The sequence below is a fragment of the Perissodus microlepis genome, chromosome 15 (assembly GCF_051167445.1).
Source record: "Perissodus microlepis isolate ML-2025 ecotype Zambia chromosome 15, ASM5116744v1, whole genome shotgun sequence".
NCBI classification, from domain to species: domain Eukaryota; kingdom Metazoa; phylum Chordata; class Actinopteri; order Cichliformes; family Cichlidae; genus Perissodus; species Perissodus microlepis.
This window is the reverse complement of record NC_140475.1, coordinates 8,227,501-8,242,336: the sequence shown is the minus strand read 5'-3', so window position 1 is coordinate 8,242,336 and position 14,836 is coordinate 8,227,501. Positions and strand designations below refer to the sequence as shown.

General features: G+C 41.4%; 1 protein-coding gene across 4 annotated transcripts in view; it reads right to left on the bottom strand.

Annotated features, from left to right (window-relative positions):
* Nucleotides 1-417: 417 nt before the first annotated feature.
* Nucleotides 418-14,836, bottom strand: part of sgk1 (serum/glucocorticoid regulated kinase 1) — a 35,079-nt gene continuing 20,660 nt past the window's right edge. Inside the window, exons 5-14 of one of the 4 annotated variants that reach the window (XM_084952336.1) lie at nucleotides 13,552-13,615; nucleotides 4,637-4,712; nucleotides 4,347-4,422; nucleotides 4,050-4,238; nucleotides 3,802-3,933; nucleotides 2,769-3,005; nucleotides 2,554-2,649; nucleotides 2,270-2,425; nucleotides 2,098-2,187; nucleotides 418-1,897 (exon numbers count right to left, since the gene is read on the bottom strand). In XM_084952336.1, coding sequence (XP_084808462.1) covers nucleotides 1,730-1,897; nucleotides 2,098-2,187; nucleotides 2,270-2,425; nucleotides 2,554-2,649; nucleotides 2,769-3,005; nucleotides 3,802-3,933; nucleotides 4,050-4,238; nucleotides 4,347-4,422; nucleotides 4,637-4,712; nucleotides 13,552-13,615 — 1,284 coding nt within the window. In that variant the 3' untranslated portion in view covers nucleotides 418-1,729. Of the gene's footprint in view, nucleotides 1,898-2,097; nucleotides 2,188-2,269; nucleotides 2,426-2,553; nucleotides 2,650-2,768; nucleotides 3,006-3,801; nucleotides 3,934-4,049; nucleotides 4,239-4,346; nucleotides 4,423-4,636; nucleotides 4,713-4,860; nucleotides 6,426-6,732; nucleotides 9,604-9,633; nucleotides 10,509-13,551; nucleotides 13,616-14,836 lie in introns of those variants that run through there. The other 3 variants (XM_084952338.1, XM_084952339.1, XM_084952337.1) reach the window with 3 other exon arrangements.

The following is a 14,836-nucleotide window of genomic DNA, read 5'->3' as shown; positions in this document are numbered from 1 at the left end:
ATTAGTTTATTAGCACTGGAACAAAATGCCTCTCACCTATGTGCCTGTTTTCTAGTTCAAAGCAAAGCATTGTTCATGGGTGCACTGACTTTTGTTTAACCTGTACTGGCTTTATTAGCAAATACTTTGACCCTTCACACACCCAGACAGACACAGCTGAATGTCATAGTCACTGTTGTGTAAGGCTGCTGATGCATGGAGGAGGATAAAGTTCATTCTACCCTAAAGTGGGACATTCAGTAGTTCAAATGTGTTCCAACCAGGACTAGTAAATGTTTCTTCATGCTGGGTTTTTCTTGAACTCTGAAGTACTTATTTTCTGTAGAGGCAAAGACATTTCAAGCCAAAGGGGAATCAGCTAAGCTTTTCTGTGCACAAGACATTTACCAATAATAATAACACATTTGTAAGGTGTAATAAAGTTAAACTTTTATTGCAAACCGAACATGGTCACGTAAATCTTAAACAATTTTTACAATTTACAGTACATTTAACATTGTTACATACTGTATACATATTTAAGCATACCTTTAGTCATTTTTTTGTTGTTGAATATACATTAAAACTAGTACACAGAACTCCAAATATACAAACAAACTTAAATACCGTCAAACTGCATTACAGCAATATTAAAATGGAATGTTCAGTTAAAGTGTTGTCAGCCCGTCCGCGGGCCGCCGTCAACATTACTGCGTGGCGGGTGGAAGACTGGAGGAATGAGGGGGAACGCGGTCGGCGAGCAGCTCTCCCCAAAACATTGCACAACACATCCCTCTTGTCGCCACCTAGCAGCAGCAGTGCGCTCTCTTTCCATCTATCTATCAGCATTGTTGTTTTATGTGCAAAAGAAGACGTGAAACATCATTCGAGTTCTAACATGTCACATGTTAAAGACAGAAGAATTGGATTAACTTAGTGCTACATCTTTCCTCGATAGTGACTTCAACAAAACCAAAAAGAAATCAGGTGCAGAGCGGATAAAACTCTGATGTTAGTGTCGACACAGTCAAACTCAAATGATGTAAGTTCTGATGGAGAGAAAAAAATATAAAGGCACCTTGTAGAAAAATTAAATTAGCCCATCTGTCTCTCTGTAACATTCGGTTTTTAAATAACTCCCTTTTCAAAACACATGGAAAGTACATGGAAAGTACATGAAAAGAAACTAAAGCACCAAAATGAATGTCATCTCCAAGCTACTCATTCGCGCTCAAAAGGTAAGGTCCTCACAGGTGGTAGCAGAAATCTCAAGAGGGAAGGTTCTTTCGCTACAGAGATGGAAAATGGAAATCTTCTCTGGGCCTGGTCCGGCCTTCCTCTCTTTGAAAAAGGTGGGAGCTTGACGTGTGCTTGTATCTCGTGGCGTCGGGATCAAGGGGAGCTTTTAAGCTGCCTGAGTCCTGTGTGCAAATGACCTCCACTATCAGGAAATAGATGAACAACTGAAGGCTGAAAGGGGACTGCAGGTAGTGAAAGTAAAAGCTTGAGGATCAGAACTCCAACTGGGCATCCTCTTGTGGCAAGCATTCAAGAGTTGCAGAGGATGTGGCAAAGTACACATGTTTAAAGTCTTTGTAGATGCAGAGTTGTCGCGGGGTTAGGTGTCGGAGATGTCCATCATTCTGATGGTAAACATTGAGTGGGGTCACGATGCAAGTCCACGGGCATGCCTCGTTTCATGCCCAATAAGTCTAAACTAGTGTCTATGATAAGTGCCTGTGTTTAAATCCTATAGGTAGGAATCCATAGATGGGGCATAAGAGAAGCCCACAAAGGCCTCGGCCGCCTCTTTGATGCTGGCTGTGACGAGTGCACTGTCTGGGGAGCAACCGATGGAGCTGGGTACCGGCTCGTCTGTGAACTCCGGATCAAAGTGCCGCAGGTCATTGGGCCCCGTCTGCATGAGAGAGGAAGGAGCAAGAAGACAAGCAGGAATTAACCAACCTTTAAAATACCTTACCATAGTTGGAAATGTATTAAGTGAGGATGTTTCATGCTCTTTAGTTATGTTGTGTAAATACTAAGAGCGGGTACAGTGAAAATTCATAAAGCTGACTTTCTCAGGGCTTAACAGAGTATTAAAAAAAGGGAGCATACCACATTGGGGTTGAAGGGAGGGGTGATCTTCTTTGCATTGAGGTCATCCCAGTTGATGGGGGTAAAGAATATGTGGTTCTTAATTTCAATCTGGAAAAGAAATGACAAAACAATTAAATGATGCTCGTCGCCACGTGTGGTGTGTAAACAATCAAATGAGATGGAGACTTACGAAGTCGTCGGAGCAGCCAAGTCTCTTTGTCCGGTCTTTTTGCAGCAGGCCCTCCAGCAGGTGTCTAGCCGAGTTGGAAATGTTGGGTTTCAGCTGCAGTGGCTTGTTCAGGATGTTGTCGTACATCTCTGCTGTGTTGCGGCTGTAGAACGGAGGCTGGTGGCAGAATAAAAGAGCAAATTAGCATAAATGCCTGTAATATTTTCAGTGTTCCAAATAAGACAACAGTAAATATCTAATTCTATTCCAATTTAAAGTAATGTAATATGATTAGAAGTACTCACCAGGCCATACAGCATCTCATAGAGAACAGCTCCTAAACACCACCAGTCTACTGTCCTGTCATACGGCTGCTTGTGCAACACCTCAGGAGCCAAATACTGCAGAGGGAGAAAAAAAACAAAAGATGATAAGAAATGGTAAGTTAAAACGGTCAGCTATTACAGACAACTGTGAGAAAACCTTAACGGCAGAGCCACACTGGACAGCTTCTCCTTACCTCTGGAGTACCGCAGAAAGTTGATGTTGTCCCATTGGGTTCAATGTTCTCCTTGCAGAGTCCAAAATCTGTGAGAATGATGTGTCCTTGGGAGTCCAGCAGGATGTTTTCTGGTTTCAGGTCTCTGTAGACAATGTTTAGTGAGTGCAGGTATCCCAGTGCACTGGCGATCTCTGCTGCATAGAACCTGGCTCTGGGCTCGAGGAAGCAGCGCTCTCTCTGCAGGTGGTAGAACAACTGGAACATAGAGGGAAACAGAAAAAAGTGTCTTTGAAACAAGTGCAGAGAGCAGTTTTGTTCCTGATAACTAAACTTGATTACACTGTTAGAATTCTATATATAAGTAGGGTTAGGAAATTAATGGACGAAAAAGCTACAATAAAAAAAGACAGAGACAGAAAGGAAACCGGATGGGAGGAAATTAAGAGGCAGGATGGCGACCGCTTAAAAAGTTTGACAAGAGAAGACAGATGAATTGAGGACCAAAGGTGGAGTGAGAGACCAGCAGGATGGAGGGAAAAAGAGAGAAAGGAGAAAAAGAGAGCAAATGCATCCTGCTTCCTGATGAGGCCCATATTTAATCAGCACTGTCTTTGCTCGTCCAACAATCACAGGAAATTAGCTCGATTAGAGGCACACCAAGTCTGAATGGCGCTGCTAATTTTGGCCCACAGTTTTTTCTGCTGTCCCAACCACCCCCACCCCCCTCCTCAATGATTTCCTGAGAGGTGTTTCCTTTAGTTTAAAAGAAAAGAAAAAAAAAACAGAGAGCAGCAGCTTCTATTCTTCTTCTCATGACAGGATATCCCCTCTGTCTGTCTCTGCTCTGTCTCATCTTTGTTTCTGATCTGGAAAGGCATTACTATTCCTTTAAACTCCTTCTCAGTTTACAGATCACGTCTGGTGCCTCTGTTCCCTTTCGTTTCTTCCTCTATCTCGAAGTTATCCTCTAATTTATTCGACCTTAATTCCAGCATTAAATAGATCAGACTGTCCATCTTTCTACGTGTCAGCAGTTGAGCTAGTAACTCACTTCTCCGCCATTGATGTAGTCCAAGATGAAGTACAGTTTGTCCGCTGTTTGGAAAGAATAGTGCAGGCCCACCAAGAACGGGTGCTTGACATTCTTCAACAGCACATTCCTCTCTGACATAATGTGTTTTTCCTGATTGAAACAAAGAGAGGTGGTTAGGGGGGTTGACATGAACACACCTTGCGTGGTATGCTTGCAATTTGTGTGTACGAGTTCAAATTCAAAAACATGTCTGCAAGCACACATACCTCCTTCTTCTTGAGAATGGCCTTCTTCTGTAAGACTTTGACAGCGTAGAAGTTGTCATCCGTGCGATGGCGTGCAAGCAAAACCTTTCCGAAGCTGCCCTTGCCGATAACCTTGAGGAAGTGGAAGTCGCTGGGCTTGGCCGAAGGATTGGATGATGGGCCGAGGTTGATCTGTTGGGATGGACTGGGCTGTGAGGGAAGGACAGAGATGATTAAAAAAAAGTTGGAGCCATAACATGTATGATAAGCATGAAAACAGAGGATATGCCCATGTATTGCACAATTCATTTTACTTACAGGAGGAGAGGGGTTTGTGTTCATGAGCTCAGGATCCTGAGGAGGACTCAAGTTCAGGATGGACTGAACCTCGGAACTGAAAAACAACAACAACCACACCGAGTTCAAACTTAGTTCATCTCCACACAAATGACCAAAGATTTGCACTAATATGAAAAGACTGACATCATTCCACACATCAAATATTTCTTCAATGCAGTATAACTAGAATGTTTGGTTGGGTTTCCCAATGTTTCAATCTCCACTGAGCGCAGAACAATAATATGAGTCAGATGTGAGTTGATACTCACTGCTTGCAGGCGTAGGAGTTTGTGGCTAGCCTCTGAATGAAGTCGTTCAGACCCATCCTCCTTTGTTTCATAAAAGCTGCAAAACAATGGAAAAAAGAAGAGGGATGGAAAGATTATTTACACTGGACTAAAAAGGAAAAAAGCAACATAGAGATTCCACTAATAATCATCATCATCATCATAATCATAATAATCATAAATTAAAATCTTGTTGTTATCCATACCCGTGACTAATGCCACTAGCCCTCTAGACTTCGAGTAAGTCAGCACAGGCTCTTGCGTTTCTGTTATGACCGTCATGATGAGTCAAAAAGCAGCTCCGCGATTCCAGACTGCCAAAAACCAAACTATAACCATCTAGCCCTGGCACTCGCTTTACATAGGGCTACGAAGAGGGAGGAGCTGTCTCTCTCCACCCCATACGCCACAACACTCCATACCCCCTACTCCACCTCCCGGGTGGGCGTGATCCTCGGTAAACATTTAGCTTTGGTAAGTGAACCAAGAGAAGGCGATCGATCCCGTTTTTCGACAAATCAGCGGTCGTTGCGCTCCCAACGCGTCATGGCCGCACATCAGCCGTGCTTGCGTCAAAAACATGGACAAATGGCAGAAAAAAAGATGTGATGACCACTGTACTCACTGTAAAGCCGGTATTTGAACATAAGTTTGTGCAATACCATTCCAACTTTAACACCCCCGAGAGCAAGGCGAGAGTCAGGCAGTCTGAACCGACCACGAAATAAACACATTTTCAATCTACACACACAAAAACTGCAAACACAAACCCTATGGGCAAATGAAATCCAGATGTATCCAGTAAACAGCCTAACATATGGTGCCACTTAGTGTTTCAGGCATACAGAATGGACTTTGTCTTACAAATGAGTGCACACTAAAACAGAACTGATCGAGACATTCGTGACTGTTCCACAAGTCCCTGTTTATTTCTGTCATTCCTGCATCGTGTGTATTCGCGCTGAGTGTACAGTAAGGTTCCGTACAAATAATTTGATAGCCTCGTCACGAGGACTATCAAGTTCAATTTTTGGCTGTCCCTCTTTTAAAACCGTCGGGAGTGACGCAGGCTGTCCCGGCACACAAAGGACAAGAGGGAGAGCCTGAGCCGAGGGAGGCCAGATGCCAAGAAAAGCGACTGGTAGTGGAAAAGTACAGAGTGAAACTCCTGCACACAGTCAGTCCAAAGTAAAACAGAGACGAAACAGTCTGTTTTTAACTTACCAGTAAGAAAAAAGCAAAGTATTAGGATATGAGGGTTGAAAAAATGTGTGTAACAATGCAGAAAATGATTAGTTTTCTGCGCTGGCACACTTGAAGAGGAGACGGGCTCAGTTATACGCGGTTATGTAAGGCACCTGGTTCAAGTTCTATCTACACCCCTCCGTGGAATGTGTGTAAGATGATATCTCATGTGAAGGCCAAAAGCACTTAATCGAGACGCCGATCACTGTGCGTAAGGAGAACGGAGATAAACGCACTCTAAGTACCAAAGTGGCGCCGCACAATTTTTGAAACACAAGTAAAATGCATTTTTAAAAGATCTCAATTCCGTAGTTAATATCAAAAGAAAAAAACTGCACTGCAATAAGTTTCCACAGAAAACAAACCTTTCAGCTCAGAAGTTTTCATTTTGTCTACCTGCAGCATCACCGGAGCTCAACAAGTTGCAAGAGAGACTTACCAAGCTCTCACCTGCGCTTTTAAAGAGACTCTCTATCAGCAAGACAATTAAATAGATATGAGCATCATAAATCCAGGTCATGGGATTATGGGATGAATGGGAGCCCCCCCCCACCCCACCCCACATACACCAAGTATGTGTGCCTGTGTTTTCTTCGCAGGACACACTGACACACACAGACATGCACAAACTGTGTTAGAAGCGCTTGCTTTGCATTAGTTAACTATTAAAATACGCATACCTGCGCCGGAAGTGTATAAAAAAAACCCACTGCGGATTTGTAGTTTCCTACAAGTGTACGATCCAAATACAACAGCGATTTTTTTTTCTTTTTTTCTTTCTTCCTTTGTAAAACGTTTGCCGGTGTTTTCAAAAGTACACTGAGCGTACTTACACGTCAGAGATGTCGTTTTGTCTTTCATGTGGATGCTTCTATATCCCAATCACTACTAGAACAAAGGTTTGGCTCCTCGGCAGGGAGGTAATCGAACTACGCCGCATTCCTTTTCTTGAAGACCTTCATCCAGCATTTTTTTCTTCTTTCTTTAAAAGGGCGGAGACGTCCCGCCTCTATTTCCTTCCACTCTCCAAGTTTTGTGTTTCGTTGCATGGTTGCATGACTTTTCTCGAGGGCGGGGGTTTTGCTGCCTTCAAATGCTCCCCTTGAGTTTGCTCGAGTTCTGAGTTAAGCGTTTAAACTTTGAACTTTAATTTAAAAATACCCCGTGATCCTGATGATAAGTGGAAAAGGATGAATGGATGAATAAAAGTGTCCACACAAAAAATGCAGATGTTTATTTCCACCCTACATTGATATGGATTTAAAGGTAAGGCTAATATTAAGTATGAGCTAATAATCCTCATCATCCATCTGTATTGTATACTTGGGATTGTACTTCCCTGCGACAGCATTATGAAGCTGGGTTATAGTTAAAGGCTAAGTGTAGAAGAATAATAACATTTCCCCCTTTAAAAAAAAGTTCATTTTCATATCCAGTGTTTTCCCACCAGCCACCTGAGGTCATTCACACGCTGAGCTCAGAATTAAAAAAGATGCAGAAATTCACAGAGTTGGCAAGTTGGCCATTGCCACTGTTTGGGCCTTTAATTAACCTGTCTATTGATGAAATGCTTTCTCATTATCCTGAGTACTTTTATCTACCTGATATTTTCTTACGGTAGTGTCTTTCATGAATTTTCCCATATTTCTTTTTCTTTGGGAGTCTTTGGGAGTGAGTGAGATAAGTGAAAGGAAGCAGGGGAGGTGAGGGTACAAATGACAAGGCAGTGATCATTTATTGCAGTTCTGCATGAACTCTGACATAAACTGCGCCTTTTTCAAAAGAAAAAAGTTGTGCAATGCAGTTTATGTTATTTTTATCTTAATTTGTTGTGGGTATTTATTAACAGTGCCTTGGCACAACTGTGTCAGGAGCAACGGGAGCAATGCCGAGTTCTTATCGATTAATGAGCTGAACCTTGGAGCCTTTGAATATGTCTGCTTTTCATGAAATTATTTAGCCTTGGTCTATTCTGAGAAGCCCTTTTCTCTTTTTGATCAGGTGCAAGCATCAACATTTATATAGTCGGTTAAAAACAGATTACATAAAAGTTATAAATTGCTTTGCATGTTATGACATGACAACTCTGTACTTGTTGGAGAAACACTTGTTGGCAAGCGCAGCTGTAAGATGTTTCTTGTGGTTGCTCACCAGGTTTGCACACGTTAGGGGGATTTTGGACCACTCCTCTTTACAGAAACTCTATAAAACCTTTCAGTTTCAATTGTCATGTTGGAAAATCCACCTTCAGTGTTCTCTCTAAGGGAAGGAGGTTCTCTGCCAAGATTTGATGGTGCATGGCCCCGTCCATTGGACCCTCAGTGCCAAGAAGTCGTCCTGTACCCTTAGCAGAAAAACAGCCCAAAGCATAATGTCTCCACCTCCATGCTTGACTGTGGAGATGTTCTGTGGAGGTGTTCTTTGGGACATGCTCAGCATTTCTGACATAGCAGGTCGAGTTGATGCCAAAGAGCTCCATTTTGGTTTCATCTGACCACACTTTCTTCCTTGCCTCTCTGAATCATTTAGACGTTCAGTGGCAAACTTAAGGGTCTGTACATATGCTTTTTCAGCAGCAGGATCCTGCAGGCGCTGCAAGATTTCAATCTATTACATCGTAGCGTGTTACCACTCGTGTTCTTGGTGACCGTTGTCCCATCTGCCTTCAGATCATTAACAAGCTCCTCCCATGTAGTTTGCAAAGCAGTTTATAACTTTTATGTAATGTTTTTTTTATATCTGGATTTTTAGTTGACGTTCTTTCTCTCGCCATTAAAATGAAACTTCCATAAAAATTAAAGACTGTTCACGTCTTCGTACGTGAGCAAACTCAAATTCAGCAGGGGATCAAATAATTATTTCCCCCACAGTCTGATTGATATGTTGGCTAATAGGAATCTGCACACTGTAGTTTTGCTCACGGGCACTTATAAAACTACCCTGCCAGTCTTGGTGTTCTGAATCGAACTTTCTAGTCTCACACTCAAAGATGAGAATTGTGCAGAGTCAGGTTGTTTCCATGGGTGACTCTGCAGTTTTTTAAATACAGCCTCAACTTTTTACTGCGGTCTCTTTTTCTCCCTTAACTCAGGGCAAAATCTATTATTAATCTGCCCACCACAGCCACCTGATTCACACACTCACACATACACATAACGCTGAGCCGGAGGGCAAAACAAACCTGCAGGGAGTCTGAAAGGACACGCATGCAAACACAAGCACCCACAAGCCTGAAGAGAGACCCACAGAGCACACTTTCTAAAAAAAGGGAGAAAGGGCACAAGAGTACTTGGAAGCACATCCTAAATTTGCTCCACATGCCCGTCCTCACTGCACCACCAAGAACTGAGTGAAAGATATTTATTATTGAGGCAGTGCAAGGTGCCGTGGGGTAGTGACATCCTTCAACGGGCATTTAATCTACGATTCTGCGTGACACTTCAGCAACACTCCGCGTGGGATTAAAACTGACATCTTTTATCAACATTCGGAAAATTCAGAAATGCCACACAAGTTGAAGTATCTAATATTTCTTCCTTCAAAAAATAGCAAGATGACAGGAAAATGACATACCAAGAGAGAGCTACTGTAGTGCTGAACTTGAAAAATTCGTCTTTAGCAGAATGACTTGCATTTTGTCCTCAGAGGAATGGCTGAAAATATAGCCATTTCTGCACTGAGGGAGAAGATTTAAAAAGATGACGATGAAGACGAAGAAGAAGACGCTGCCTTACCTTTGTCAGGGTGTAAGCATTGATCTTCGCTCTGCACTTGTTTGGTCATAGCCAAGAGTCGAATGAAATGAGAGCAAAGTGTTGAGCGAAGATCAGAAGAGAGGAAGAAATTGGAGCGAGGGAGCGGCTGTAACAAAGGTTCTCTCAGTGTTTTTCCTATCTGGCCTGCTTTCGCCTCAGGATTTGCAGGCTGCTCCAAGCTCAGGCCCGAACAAGAGGAGGCTCCCACAATACTCACGCTGTGTGTTTGCTGCCTATGTGTGTGAGACACTAGTATGTTATGTAACCCGTGAGTGGCACTGCCATCAATGCCAAAGAAATAACTGACTCACACAGAGACCCTGTGAGCCATCAAAGGACAGGATGGGGTTGACTTGGTGCAGGATATTAGAGTTGTAGTATACATGGAAACACAATCCTGCTGCCTCATCCCACCCACCTTTAGCATAGCCACACATACACAAAGACCGGCATATGCCCATTTTCATCCTGTTTCCGGCATCTGGCATCCATCTATTAAATACGCTCATCTCTTTCAGCCTCTCATCCGTCCATGTCCTAATGTCCACTCTTTGTGTGTCGAGGATGATGAGGGTGCTTGTGAGTAAAGCTGATCTGGTGATGAATGCGAATGAGCCTTGGCGATGAGGAACCAAATGACACTGTTATATAAAGTCCTCGGCTGTTCACAGAGGACAGCTAGGCTTTTATTTTGGACATGGAGGACTGTCAGATGGCCTGCTTGACTATCAATATCAATACGTCATCCTTTGCTTCCCAGTTTGATCTTTGCCTTGATGGACATGTCCGCTGGGTCACCTGTGGCACTTGAGGCGTATATGTTTGGCCCTGAAGTTTCCTAATCACTTCCTTGAAGTAATATGGCATGTTACTCAATCACCAAAAATTCCCATTTCCTTGAAATGTTTATGTAACTCCAGGAAGACACTCATGATAGTGTCAGAGATGGCATAGCGTTTTACTAGAAAACTGTTACATCACTGTTACATTTTTATTTTTATCTGTGATTAGTAGCTTAGCTGATAAAAGTGGAGCAAGCTAATCTTGACCTATATAGATCTCTAGTAAAGGTCTTATTATTAATTTTAAGGTGTAATACAAATTAATGTGTTCAGACTTTCTTCTCAGTACTGTGATATCACTTTGGATTTGCAGTGTCATTATGGGTTATGAATTATATGCATATATTTGTGTTGTATTTGCAAATATGTGCGTGTCTGTGTGTAGGCGTGAGCAGCATGTTTGTCTGTTAAGCGCTGAAAGGCAGGTTGACACAGGTAAGTGATGCGTCATACACGCGGGGAAAAAAAGAGTAAATAATAGCTTTAAAACAGACCTTTTGATAATATTGTACATCAGAACAAAAGGAAAATTTGAGAACACGCACCCCCACATGCACACACTCAAATCCAGGCTTAGCAATTAACATGTTATATAAACCTGCTGCCACAGGGAAAAGCACCATAAGTCAATGTGTACATGCTGATTTATAGCACTAGCATACTTGTGTTTCCAGTAAGGGTTTCTTTTGCAAGTAGTGTTGGTTACATAAGACTGCCCTTATTGAGAGGAGTAAAGAATAACACAGGCATGGTTTCCTCTGTAAAAATTAGCCAGTCAGATCCCTGCTCCCTATAATTATTATTATTACTGGATCCCTCAGTCTTTGTCTCTCTGCACCACTTCATGTGTCACATACATCGGTGCATCACTGTAAACGACTCATATGTGACGGTCCTCAACTTCTAAGTACTCCAAAAGCCACTAATTGCTCAATGTGGATCGACAGGATGTAGCAGCATGACAGCGGAGGCCACAGGAACAGCTTGTCACCATCTCCGCTAATTGCTTGGATTTCTATCCATCCGCTGAAAACTCCCATTATTAACAGGCACACTACTGCCAGCCAAAAAAAAATCAAAAAATCAGAATACGGTTCTTGTCACATTTCTTACCTGCAGATCTGCAGCACAGTTGCTGCAGTAGTACAGAATGCAAGTTTACTTCAGGACTGTGCTTAAGCTCAAACAGGCACTTAAACTTCAGATTTAAAATGTTTTGCCGACTATGAAATACCTTTCTATTGTAAAGGAAAATATATATTTTTTAGCTATAAAAGCACTGAATTTTACGAGGTTTTGTACAGGCCTTGATAAGCAACTATCACACCGCTGTTATCGAATGCAAATTTATCATATTAATTGTTAACTGATCATTTGAAAACCCTTTTTTAAACTATGTGAGCATAACTGAAAAACTCTAGTTAAGTGTCTGGTTCATCAGCCTCCACACATTTGAGAACACTTTCAAAATGGCTAGTCATTTTTCTAAAACTCCAAAGTTGTTGGTTACTCCAATGCAAAGCAACCTAAAATCTCAATACCAGAGTGTGTACTACTCCCTTCACAGAGCAGCCCAACTGCCTCAAACCACAGCAGAAAGATAAGCTGCATCAATGAGCAAATGGACAAGAAGAAACAGACCTCTAACAGGTCCTCAGATGACAAAAGTCAGATTTGTATAGGGAGTAGTACCATTGTACTGCACCTTTACTTCTTAGAACAAAAATATTTGTTCTAAATATTTTGGGCACTACAAATGCTTATGAATGAGAACATTTCTGTAGAGATAAAGTTTATATGATAAGCTTTTTGCAAATGACGCACTTTGATTGTTGTCTAGTCACTGGAAGGTCACTGGTTCAAATCTTAGCTGCTCCAACAAGTCAAAGTCAAGCAAGGATACAGCCCAAAGAAACTGAGCCTTGAGCTGCCCCTGATGCATTCATCAGTGTGGTTTTGTGAATGTTAGACGAGACATACAAAAAAGTACGTATAGAATTGTTAAAATGAGCTCAACCTTAGCCATTAAAAGCTTATTTCTGCAGTAATAATAAACAACAATATAGTAACAGTCATATAACACTGGTATTTAAATGCAATATGGTTCTTCTTATGGTTCCTTATAGCACTAAGTGACATTTACGTATTACTTAAAATTGCACTTTCTACACAGTTAATGATAGTACAAGCAAATGATTTAATTGGAAACAAATAGCTCCTAAAGATTCTGTACAATTCCAGTGCAAAGCAGGAAATGCTAAATGTTGACTTTCATCTGATATTTATTACTTAGAATTAATAAACTGAATTTGCAAAGAGGGAGGAAAGTGGTTCGTGGGAACGCACACACAGAGACACACACGGACATACTCGGTGGAGCCTATGCTTTGGCTATTGTGTTAATTGACAACTACTGAAAGAAGATAGGCAGTGTGTGCCAAAACATGTCACGCATACAGCCTATGCACTTTGTACTGGAGTTTGATTTGTGCCACAACTGTGAAGCATGATGGAAAATTAAAGTACAGTCACTTACTGTCATTTTGGCCATAAACCAAGGTAGACTTTCACCCAACAACACACATGTAAGCAACAAGCGCCCGAGAGGTTGTAAACAGAAAAGGTCACTGCATTGTGTGCATAATGATCGGTCCTGAGGATTGCCTCTGTAACTACTGCTTTGCAAGTTTCCACAAAACAAATAAGTAATCTTGGTTTCTGAACAACAGTTATTATCCCAGGAGTTTAGAGGGTGGATCAGAGGGCAAAGTGGTGATGTAAGGTGAAGTCACAACCTCATTAGGTTTGGACTAAGACGCAACAACAAACAAGTAGAGCAAAATGAAGATTACTTTGGACTTACAGAAAAAAAAATAAACGTCACTGGCGACAATAAAGAGAAATGAGCTGGGACTGCTGGAGTGGGATGGTGGAAAGAAATAACAGAGGAATACGAGTTTGTGATGTGGAGTCACAGTAGGAAAGCAGAGGGAAAGAAGGAGGAGGGAGGAAATGGAAGAATACAAAACAACAGGCTTAGTTGCTGGTTACTTACTGTTGTCACCAGGGCAACAGTAGCTGTCTGGGTCTGACTCATTGTGGTAGTACAGGTCCATAGCCTGGGGGAAAAATATGGCACCACTTAGAAAAAGCAAGTCAAATACTCAAGAGAAACAAATATAAAAGTAAGATTGTTCTTGTTATTTTAGTTGGTGTTTTAAAATCCATTTTATGGCATACATCTAAATACACTAAAGGAACAGCTATATACTGTAAAATAATATCTATGTACAGTAGAATAACACCCAAGTACAACAAAATAACATCTATCTACAGTGAAATAATCCATATCAAGACAAATTCGATTCATTGCTAGTTGATTAAAAGGTCAAAATCCGTTCCTTCCCTTTAGTCAATGCTTTTTTGCTTGATTTGCTAGAATAAAATATAAAAGGGGAAAATGCAATAAAATAAAGCTAAGCTGTTTTGATATCATCAGTCTAAGTTGATATTCTTAACTATGTAAATGGTGACTATATGAGGTGTGACCTTTTTGACTGCTGGCATTTTAAAGCACGCTGGTTTTCTCCCACACTGATTTAGGCCTTCATTCCAGCTAGCTCCCCTCGACATGTCTTATTAAGGCTGGATTCCCAGTGTGAGACTTCACTGATTCTCTTGGTTTCCTGTTCTAAAAAGTGGTTGGATCGCTTGCTTTAAACGACAGTATAACAGCATTATTGTTCTTCAGTCAGACAGAATGCCAAAATGAAACTCATCTCGTTCAGTTGGGCCAAAGACATTTACAGGATACAAGAGTTGCTGCAGGAAGACTGCAGGGAGAAAAAAGTGCCTCTGAAGCTGATGTACTATGCTACATATTAATATATAGAATTTAATTGTTAATGATACTTTGGTGTCTAAATAGCATTTTATTGTTGAGGTAAGATGAGCTAGTCAACTTACAAACTGGAGCTTACATTTGTTTCTAAAAGAGCAATGCACACAGGAAGGGGCTAGAATGACTAGGCAAAAGTAATCACTGTGGATGGGTACACAGTTCTCATACTCTCAAAGGGTACCAATGGGAGTAAAGTATGCACTAACTGACCTACGACTAGGTGTGAAGCAAAATGCAGGGTTTATATAATGGATTATGCATTATATAGCTACGGGGCTTAGTTAATAAATGTCTAATATGCTTCCCAACCTATAATTTATCAATCACATGTATCCTTTGCTTCCGTTGAAAGCCACTTTAATTTTTGACTCAAAGCTGAGTTGCGTTTACCTCAATATCTGACCATTTCTTCTTCTAAATGGTTATTTAACCTGTTCAA